Source organism: Triticum aestivum, chromosome 3D, assembly GCF_018294505.1.
Source record: "Triticum aestivum cultivar Chinese Spring chromosome 3D, IWGSC CS RefSeq v2.1, whole genome shotgun sequence".
NCBI classification, from domain to species: Eukaryota; Viridiplantae; Streptophyta; class Magnoliopsida; order Poales; family Poaceae; genus Triticum; species Triticum aestivum.
In genome coordinates, this window is record NC_057802.1 from 110,891,571 (window position 1) to 110,902,384 (window position 10,814).

The 10,814-nt window shown below is 40.7% G+C and overlaps 1 protein-coding gene across 3 annotated transcripts; it reads left to right on the plus strand.

Moving 5' to 3' along the window:
* Positions 1-2,069: 2,069 nt before the first annotated feature.
* LOC123077742 (aarF domain-containing protein kinase 1) lies at positions 2,070-10,597 on the plus strand. 3 transcript variants are annotated; one of them, XM_044500058.1, is made up of 16 exons: positions 2,070-2,275; positions 2,355-2,438; positions 3,184-3,324; positions 3,410-3,480; positions 4,225-4,318; positions 5,326-5,403; positions 6,193-6,259; positions 6,715-6,800; positions 7,239-7,289; positions 7,529-7,576; positions 8,049-8,169; positions 8,389-8,569; positions 9,429-9,566; positions 9,656-9,768; positions 9,928-9,996; positions 10,100-10,597. In XM_044500058.1, exons 1-16 carry the CDS (start codon positions 2,126-2,128, stop codon positions 10,216-10,218), a joined length of 1,611 nt encoding a protein of 536 aa, XP_044355993.1. In that variant the 5' UTR covers positions 2,070-2,125; the 3' UTR covers positions 10,219-10,597. The 3 variants fall into 3 exon arrangements, with proteins under 3 accessions (XP_044355993.1, XP_044355994.1, XP_044355995.1); XM_044500059.1 differs by having other exon boundaries at positions 5,332-5,403; XM_044500060.1 differs by lacking the exon at positions 9,928-9,996.
* Positions 10,598-10,814: the final 217 nt, after the last annotated feature.

Genomic DNA, 10,814 nt, shown 5'->3' on the forward strand with positions numbered 1-10,814 from the left:
TGTATTCGATGGGCAACTCAGCTTGCACGTGAATTGGACGTGGCAAAGCTTATCTTGGAGCAGACTCAAAAACAGTGGCGGCTAAAATTAAGAAGCTCGGAAATTGATAGATCAATCTATGGCCTATTGCTGAGGAGGTAAAGGAGTGCATGCGATCAAGAGAGGAGTTTCAGGGTGGCATGGGTGAGATGCTTGACTAATGGAGCTTCTCTTCGGCTAACTAAAGAGGATTGTGCGAATAAGTTATGTGAAACTTGGGCCAGGTACATATCAGATCGTATTCGTGATGTTTTTGGTCTCGGATCGTGCTGAAATGATTGAATAAAACAAAACCCATTCCAACTAAAAAAACATGACTGTTTGAGTTGTCAATAGGAGCATCTATAGCCGGATTTAGCAAATCCGCGCACCCTAAAAGTCCACAGAAGCGCCCAGTCAGTGTCCTTTTGAGCCTCTATTTGTCCGTTCATGCAACCATACTCCTCATTTTGTCCCTTATATATCCGGTGCATGTGCTTGGTGGAGATGAAGAGAGAGAAAGAAAAGAAAGAAAAGGTAGTCCATGGTGGGCCATATCCTACGTGGCGGATCGACCATGCGCGTCTATGAGCCTCGTATACTCCCCATACTTGGTGTCAATATGAGAGTTTGCGGATAGCCTGAACCGGGAATGATATAAGGGGTCGGGTTGGGTTACCATTTTCCTTCTCTCTCCTGTTCGGTCAACGATCGGGCGTGTCCGCAGATTTGAGGGGACCGACTGTATGTGCTCTAAGATTATTGTGTTTGATAATATGATGTGTGTTAGCCGACCGTCGAAAAAAAGGGTGTGAGTTAGCTTAGGCGACATTGTTCTCAGTAATATTAGCTCAGTGAGTAGTATTTTATCTTTTTTTTCGAAAGCCCGTGGCAACGCACGGGCGTTTTATAATGTAAAAAGACCCAGTGGGGCAGATCCAACAAATCTCGGTCATCCGTTCGTGTTATCCAACCGTCCTTGTTGTCCTGAAGGTGAGCGACTAAACATGTTTAGCGCTAAACAATCATCTCTCCACCCTGATCCCCTTCCTTCCATATCCTTTCGTAGAAAGGAAACCGACACATGAAAACAGCTGCAAAGTTCCATCACGCCGAGCCGCTGCACCTTCGCCACGCCGCACCCGACGCCACGACCCGCCACACCTCAAGGCCTTCAGCGACGCCGCGCCCCCTAAGCGTCGACCGCCGCGCCTTCAAGGACGTCGCTCCTCACATCGCCATGCCGTCCCCAACCACTGCGTCGCCTGGCCATGGCCCTCGGCCGTCGGGGCGCCTCCTAAACCGCCTGCCCGACCGCCGAGGACGCCCCCTAAATCGCCTACCTGGCTGGACGTCAGGGACACCGCCTGACCGGCCGTGCCGGCCGCTGCGGACTAAACCGCCTGGGGCCTGGACGTGTCGGCCGTCGGGAACGACGGCAACAAGGTCGCGAAGAAGATCAGGCCGAAGGACAAGCACTGGGTGGCCACAGATTAGGAGAGATGGAGGCCGCCAAAGCGGATTGCAGCGAGGATGGCCGACGGCCGCTCCTGACGTTCAAGGTTAAGGGCGTCGTCCTGCATCCCTACATGTGTGTTATATATTAACGCTTAGCGTTTCGTGTGATTTATTTGTCAAAATTTTAATAAACCACATTCTAATTTTATACATGTCACTTCGGCACGCGGCAATCCCCTAATCGGTCATGTCATAGTAAGTTGGTAGGGCATGCAGTCGCACTCTGAAGTGGCAGTGTCCTGCTGCATATGAAAGTGTATTTTTCCATGTGAGAAACAGAATATTATCACCTCACAGCTTATGTTTTGAAACCTACAATATGAAGGGATTGGTTTGGTTTGATTATAATGAATGAATGAATGAAGTAGAATAAACAAAAACAAATCTTAAGATTACAAGTGTGCACGTGCGTATTTACTAGTTTTATTAGTTACCTTGTTTTACTGTAAAACCTGGAGTATTATTTATTATTATTATGAAATAAAACTTCCTTTCTCCCGGTCAATAAAAAGGCAAAAACAAAAGTTCTCGAATCCAAGCTACCGCCCAAAAGGGGAAAAACCACACTCGAACCCTACTGCCCGCCCCAATGCTCCGCCGCCGCCGTGCCCCTCTCCTCCTCGCGGCCGCGGCGGGCGCGGCCCTGGCGACCACGTCCGCCACCTCCCCTTCCGCCGACGGTCTCGGCGTCGCTTCCACGTTCCACGGCGTCGCCCGCTCCTCCCGCGCCATTTACACGGTTTGCGAAATGCTACGCTTGCTCTGGAGCAGCCAATAGCTGCTCATGCTCAGTTTTGCCGATTGATTGGTTGCTTCAGATTGGCTTCGTGGTCGTGGACTACAAATACTCGCTGCGGGGGCTGGTTCCTGGATCGGCAGATTACCGGGGTAAGCTCTCCGAGGTATGTATTCTGCACGGGATGGTGGTGTGCCGCCTGCCTGCAAGCTTGTTCCAGGCGAAGGGGCATGTGCAATTTCGTTTGTTCTCATGCTATGATTTTCTTAGGAAAAGAAACTGATTTAGGATTGGTACGTTTGCGTTACATGGTAGGCTGCTACAGTGATTACATTTCTTCAATCTCCCAGCCAAATCATTCTGGTTATATTGTTGAGAACAGGACCCCATTTCATTCTGATACGACATAATACTTTGGACTAGCAATTCACCATATGAATGTTACCGCTGCTGCTGTTCAGCGGGCCCTTGAGCCCACTTGGTTGGTAAAGGAAGGCGACTTAAGATGGTTTTGTGGGCAAAATATGTGTTGCCGCTTAATTGCGCCAGATACCCACATCATATGAGCTGTTTGTGCACCACTTGCCTATTTGGGCCACGAATTCAAAAATATCACTTGTGCCAGGCGACATCATGAGGTAGCCATGGGTCATTTCAAATGTCATCGCTTATTTTCCCTTGGTTTTGGATGAGCTATCATGACACAAGTTTAGTTTTTTCTTACGCAAATGTGTAATTGCATCTAGTATTTTGCTATATCTGTAGACCTCTTCCTTATCTCACTCAATTTTGGAAACCAAATTGCATAATATGGTGCACCGACGCCCATATGAGTAGACCATGTATTGTAGTACTCGAGTTTTGTCAGATTAAAGTTACGTGATGTACTGTATTTTCCTTGCCTGTTGTAGGTTCACTTGAGGTCAGCAAAAAAGCTGCTTAGACTATGTGAAGCGAATAGAGGCTTTTATGTAAAAGCTGGTCAGTTTGTTTCATCACTAAGACAAGTACCGAAGGAGTACATATCAACTCTATCCTGCCTGCAGGATCAGGTTTACTATAACTTCTACCCACCTTATTGTTGGTGCACGGTCATATATATTCACTTTTATATTTACATTATTTTTAATAACTCAGGCAACTCCATGCAAATATCAAGATATCAAAATAGTGATTGAACAAAATTTGGGCAGGGATCTACATGGCATGTAAGTACATAAATTTCATGCTTTTTTAGTCGTCAGTGCTGTGATCATTGGAAATTGCGTTGTGATCTGTTTTACTTCAGAAGAAAAAAGGTTGTATTTGCTCACATTGTTATTCAGTTGTCTATTTAGAATGATTATGCAGGCTCAAGAATTCTTGTATGCATTATGCATAGCTGAAAACACACTTGAGCAGAAAGGGTTTCACATCCTTTCAATGTAACCTGTGATGACTAGCTGGCTACTCTGTTGTGGGTCTCTGTAATCAGGATAGAATGTGCATGTGCTTGCCACTGTGTGATTTGCCTGTTCGAATCTAGCCATGCTGGGAGTTCTACTGTTCACTTACTGCCTTTTGGCCAGCCTGTGTTGTTGATTGATTGTTTCTAGCTTGTGTACAATCATAATTCAGATTCTCAGACAGCGATAAGTATGCCTAGTGTTTACATTAATTTAGTGTCAGTATCAGCTTCGTGCCATTTGCATCATTTGATGACTGCAAAATGCACTGAATTTATACAGTGCAGTCGGCCAATTTGGCCGTGTTTAAATTAGTGATGTTGAGTTTAGTGAACCGTCCATACGGACTAGATTAATCTTTTAGGATAAGCTTGTGTAATTGTACAATCTAGATTTCCCCAGGGCTTCCAATGACACCAGCTCTAGCTCATGTTTGACTGACATATTCTGTTTATTTAGCACTTAATTTTTACAAAAAATGCTTAAAAGTTAATATGTGAGTACCAGATTCCTGGAATTTGATGAACATCCGATCGCTGCTGCATCAATTGCTCAGGTTCATCGAGGTCGGTTGAATAATAATCAGGAAGTAGCTGTAAAGGTTAGATTACTGTTGACACTGCACTTCTTTCCTGTTTTGCTTTTGTTTTGTTTGAACTGTGTAGTTTATTTTAGGTCTTACAATTGGTGTATTTTCCTTCCAAATGAAGTTCAGTGTAATGCCCTGTCGTCCACATGAAATACCAGTTATGTAAACAGGTGAGCTATGTCCAGAAAGACATCATCACACTGTAATTCTCATGGTTCCAACAGTAACTAAGTAGAGACATAGCATTTGTGCAACATGCCCACCATCCAGAGTTCTAGCTTGTGTATGAACCTGCCAAGTTTATGCCCGCCAGCAAGATTTCTTTCTTGCTGAGGCACCTACCATATTTAGGTGTGTTGATGTGTACGAAATTCTGAACATGAAATCGCTGCAACGACAGCCAACTAATTAACAACTTCTCACTTTCATCAGGAAGTGGCAGCTTACATATTGTATTTTTTTGAATCTGCAGCATTCATATTGTAGTCATTTATCCAACGTTTATCTAAGCTTAAATTCATGCTTTCAACTTTCTCACATTTAAAAGTATAATAATGATGATCAGATGTGTCAAGTCAAAACTATAATTGTTACATTAGGTCATAATTTCTAACCTTTACCTCTATGAAACTTTTATGAGCTGGTTTTCCATGTAAGCAGCTAAGGACATCCAATGGTATAAACATGAATATTTGTTAGTTGTCACAGTTCTTTTTTAGTCAAAAGATAAGTGTGGTATGCTGATTTCTTGCAAAACAAAAATAGTTTTTTGTTTTTGTTTTAACAAGTCAGTAAGAACAACAACCTAACATAGTTTTATAATGGAATGACGAAATATGCTGCATCAAATATTTGTCCTCTTTTTTAGACATATCCTGCTATTACTATATGCCATTTTTAGTTGATTTCGAACTTGCCCTGTAGAAGCTGTAAAGCCTGCATCGATCTAAAAAGTTATCTTGGTTGATTACATGTGTATTAGTATGTTTGAGGAATTTCATCCTAATTTTGACATCTAGGTTCAGTATCCTGGGTTGGAGCGGCGAATGAAGCTAGACATAATGACTATGTCCCTCTTGTCAAAATATGTCTCTTTGGTATGTTACAGATATCAACTTTGGGCTTTCAGTTTATTATGGCAAAGAGAATATTTCCTACTTGGGGCCCTGTATTTGACTGGCTTAGTTTATTCACTTCTGTTTGTACCTAGTGTTAAAGAAGGCCTGGGCTCTGCCTCTGGATACATTTCATCCAGAATTGTAATTCAACAGCTGGGTTTGTTAACGATCAAGATTGTTGTTAAAAAGCAACCTTACTTAAAGTGCTGCTCCGTGTAGCAAAGTTCTTGTAATGGAAGCGAGACTTAACATAGTTTGCACTCCAGTGAAGTCCTTGATTTTCGCCGACTAGCTTTATGCTAGTATTTCATTAACTGTTTCAGAGGGTAGTTGCCACAATTGGATAACTTAAAAGCTCATTGATGAAGAAAGACATGTGCCGCTGCATGTTTTAGGCCTGACATGTTCTGCTGCATGTTATAAGGAGGGATGTATGCATCAGTTTCTTTTGTGGCATCATTGATGAAATAAAAGACAAATATATTCTTCTATTCAAATCAAGTCATTGCTTTTACCTTGTTATCATGCCGTTATTATGCATTAGGCATCATTGAACCGTTGGTGGTTTGCCATAACTGGACAACTTAATAAGGAAATGGTTGAATGATTATTGTTGGCACCATCATTGTGCTCTCCATTATGATCAGATTTAATTATCATGCTTGTCTGTTTTGTTCACGTATTTAGAACAATGTGTTTGAACTTCCTTGAAATACTTTATTAGTGTCTCGTTGTTGAAGTCTAAATTTGAGCTTTTTTTTTTGGCAGATCTTTCCTGATTATAGGTTTGAGAAAATATTACTTGAATTTGAGAGAACCATGTCAATGGAACTGGGTAAGTGCTTGAACATTTCCTCGCTCACAGTTCTGTGGGGCCATTGTTGTAGAACCATCAAATATTGCATTCATTAAAAATAGCTACCGTTGTCTATCCATTAGTTCTCGATTCCTCTCATTGAATCAAAGAACAATAGTCTAGTTTCTCCATAAGTGGGCCTACTTACATAAAAAGGAAAATTTCATGGTATATAACACGAGTTAAAAAAGGAAACATTCATGGTATATAACATGAGTGACCTCGGTTAACTGCATTACAAGTTTCTCCTTTCAATTCTTTAACTGCAGCATGATAGATTAAAAGTTGGAATGTTAAGATGCATCCTCGTCCCTCACCTAGTCCCCACAAGTTTCTCCTTTCAATTCTTTAAATGCAGCATGTTAAGATGATTTTTGGTCATCTGGGACTTTGGAGCTTACAGACATTATAGCACGTGCATTGATGCTTTGCAGATTTTACCCAAGAGGCTAAGAATTCCGAGAGAACTACAAGCTGCTTCAGGAAAAATGATGTTGTCAAAGTACCTCATGTTTTTTGGGTATCAAGCGTCCAACTGTGATCCTTACTATTTTATTCAATCAACTATAAGTCAAGGAACAAAAAAACAAACCTTACGCAAGTAGACTGTAGTCTGTTGTTGACACAAAGCCCAGCCAGTGTTTAATTAAGCTGGTAGAGCCTCTCTAAGAAGTGTTGCACATCATTAATTTGTTCAATTCTCCACGTTGCATGGTCAAAACATATACTGACTGAACTAAGGTTGTACTCCCTCCGTAAAAAAATATATGAGTGTTTAGATCAATAGAGTAGTGATCTAAACGCTCTTATATTTTTATTACGCAGGGAGTATTTGACAGTTGGCAGTCATTCAACCTCATGCTGATAGTTTAGATGCCTCACTTGTGACTTCTTTTATTTGAGTTTTAACTGTTTAGGTTTGTGTATAGCAGTTTGTGACTAGTTGAAGCTGTTGCAGGAACTGACAACCAAGGAGGTCTTGACAATGGAATTTTGTACTGGCCACAAGGTAGATGCTTACTCCTTGGCTAAATCTTACGGGCTGTTTTGGGGCTTAATTTACAAATCGTTGGATACCGTCTATTATTGACAAATAATCCTTGAACTGCATTGAATATACTGGAAAGGAAGGGGGGGGGGGCATCCAAACATAAGAGAGAGGAGAGCATTACCTCTAGTTAATAGAATATCTGAAGTGACTAATAATGAAGTACATTTGCATAACCTCTTGTGTTACTGTTGTGACAGGTTGATGACTTGGACTTCCTAAGGAAAGCCGATATCAGCCCTACAAAGGTTGTCTTAAGACCCATAGCTAAAATGAATGTATTTATTGTCCAAGTAATGTTCTTGCGCACATGCTTTGACAATAACTAGAAGCAAACTTCAGACACACAAACAAGCCACCAACAAACAAGTGTTCCCCGATTTCGATAGTTCTCATGTATCATCATTTTCGTTCACTATGCTTTGTATGTCTGTTCTTTGTTCCATGCCTTGCAACGGAAAATGGGGGTGCTCACTTGTATTCTTGTACCTCTGTATAGTTGACACTTCTTATTAGTTACAAAATTAGCTAAAAAGGAATTATAAAAACAAGATTAAATTTCCTAAAGGATGCAAAATAATGCTTCTTCTACTAACATCATCTATTCTGCTTACCCCTTCATGCTCATTTATTTGATGTTGCACATGATATAATTTTTTCTCACTGACCTGCTATTTTGTATGCGGGTGTTCTCTTACCTCTATATGTACCTTCTTCCAGGTAGCTAAAGCATTAATCGAACTGTTTGGTGAAATGATATTTATACATGGTTTTGTTCATGGTGATCCTCATCCTGGAAACATATTGGTTTCTCCTCGAGGCCAAGGGAGATTTTCATTAGGTGCTCCCTTTTGTTTTGTAACATGATATTTTCTGCTTGTCTATATTCATTAATATATCATAATGGCCGGGTTTAGTATATTGTATGCCTCGGAAACATTCTGTTAAGAACCTTATGCTTTAATGTTTCAATTATTACTAGATCCCTATTCAGCTCTTCCTATTTGACAGAATGAGCTTGAATTGTTTTTAATTGGTAAAATGGTGCATACTTTTACAGTTTTGTTGGATCATGGTATTTATAAAGAATTGGACCCAAAGTTTAGACTGGACTACTGTAAGCTGTGGAAAGCATTGATATCGCTGGATGTGCAAAAAATTCTGGAGTTAGGTGAACAGTTTGGTGTCGGGAAATATGCGAAGTACTTTCCTTTAATATTCACTGGAAGGACTATAGACAGGTAAACCTTTTTTCACTTCCACTATAATGCTCAAATATTGTAATGTTCTGCGGACTTCTCTCATTATGGGGTAAAAACCATGACAGAACTCATGTTCGACGTTAATAGGGATAATGCTTATAATACACCAATTTTCTTAAGCAACTGGATGCATACAATTCCACACTTGAAACTTTGGAAATTATTTCTGATCAGGTGGTTCATACAAAGACATTAAGTCTTTTTTTGTTATGGCAATCAAGAATAGGCAAAACTGTTGGCTTTGTATTTATTTACATCAGCCATGCATTGGCTTCATATTTGCTTAGTACTTCTGCAATGCATTAGCTCGTATTGCTAGACTTCAGCCATGCATTCATTACATACGCTTAGTACATCAGCCATGCATTGAGTAAAGCCAGCTTGGTATTTCTCATTTCTCAAGAAAATGCAAAAAACATGGCGCCTCATTGTATTCTATAGGGCTAGAAGAAGTTAATGTACAATTCCAAGTGGGTGAGAGAAAACCAGAAAAAAACAGTAGCAACTGCTTTCCACCTTTGATAATCCAGTGCATTGCTTTGGATTTGATCCTGAGGAACAAAACCAGCTAGGTGTTTGTTCTATACCGTAAAAGTTATTACATATCCATGTTCTGGTTTGCAGCAGTTCTAAAGTTCAGTGATTACCAATGGAATAACTAGTGGGCTAAATAGTAAAGTCTAACCTTTTCCAGGGAGTCGATTTAAGTTCTAGAATCCCGGCCCATTGCTTAAAACATATTGTACTGAGCTCAGTTGTTACAGTTTTTACTTTATGGGCTAGGCACTGACGTGCAATAAGTTACTCTTTATTAAACTGCCTCTCATGTACTCACCAGCAAATCAGCTCTTGGAACACAAATATCTGGTGAAGAGAAGACACGTATAAAGCAGGACTTGAACTCTCTTGGAATGGATGATATATCTTCATTTATGGAATCCTTGCCGCCTGATTTTCTTGTCATACTTCGAACCGAGTAAGGCAAATCTTTGTAGAGAGCATAACCTTGTTACTATTTTCTCACTCATTATTGTGTTCATAATGCTATTTGTGATCTCAATTCAGTGGACTATTGAGGTCCATTTTAGGGAATCTAGGGGCGCCACGTCATGTTCGACTTCTTGCTTATGCAAAGTGTGCCATATACGGCCATGAGGAACAGTCCAGATTGGAGTCCGGTATGTCTCAATCAACTTTGTATGCTTATCAAAACTGGTTGAGCCCTTTTTTTTAGAGAAAAATGGTTGAGCCCTTGGCTCTTGCCAACATCCTAGTTGTCTTTTTTTTTTTTGCGGGGATATCCTAGTTAGTCCGATATTCTAATTTCTCTAATATAGGTGCAATCAACCGTATAACGTTGCAAATCAAAACAAGCATTAGCTATCTCCATCTGAGGATACTCATTGGTAATTTACAACACCACTGCCCCACCCTACATCCACCTGATGTCACCAGTTTGCCTAGTGCATGCTAATCTGCTCTGACCTAGAAAATCATTTTTTTTTTCAGAATTAGCGAGGTTGTTGGTGCAATTTAATGACTACAAGCATAAGGCCAAGGACAAATTGAGTTGGATGCTCCAGAAGATAAGTAGAGAGGTTTTGGGATGGTACAAAGCTCTGATGTGAATGTGATGTCCTGCAGCTCCTGCAGCTGGTGAAGTTTGGCAAATGGGGCTCCAGGAAGGAGGTCATGCACGTCTCAAGGGAACTTGCAGCTGGATTCAGCAAATTGTACAATTAGATGGTTGGACGCTGGTGCTACTAAGTTTGTGTTGACATGAGTGTCAAAAAAACATCTTACGTTATGGGACTGAGGGAGTAGTTCATAGTAATCTGCTAGGAATTTAGATACTTATTAGGAGTAGTACTGTGTGACACACTATTAAGAGAAATTCACACGTGCGTGCAGTCTAGATATTGTGTATGAGAGTGACTGGGAGTGGTAAGTATCGTGTCAGTGATTAATGTTGCCTCATTTTTCTTATTCATTATTTGTTATCCGCAAGGCGCATTTCTCTCATGCCAAAATTGCAGATTACCTTCTCTTTTTTTTTTGAAAGACCTTCTCTTATTTATTATTTTGTTATTCGCAAGGCTTTTGTTGAAACAAGTGTAATTTGAACATGGGCTGAGCCCATAAGCCACAACTCCACTCAACCGAGAGGATGTTCCTCCATAGCTACGTTTTATAGCTCTCGGGTCTTCAATTTGAGATTTGGTTC

What these genes read in the sequence shown, in the direction of transcription:
- LOC123077742 (XM_044500058.1), top strand. Translation starts at nt 2,126, where the DNA reads ATGCTCCGCCGCCGCCGTGCCCCTCTCCTCCTCGCGGCCGCGGCGGGC. An exon ending in CTTGTCATACTTCGAACCGA is followed by an intron (nt 9,567 to 9,655) that starts GTAAGGCAAATC and finishes ATCTCAATTCAG; the next exon opens with TGGACTATTGAGGTCCATTT. An exon ending in ACAGTCCAGATTGGAGTCCG is followed by an intron (nt 9,769 to 9,927) that starts GTATGTCTCAAT and finishes TCTCTAATATAG; the next exon opens with GTGCAATCAACCGTATAACG.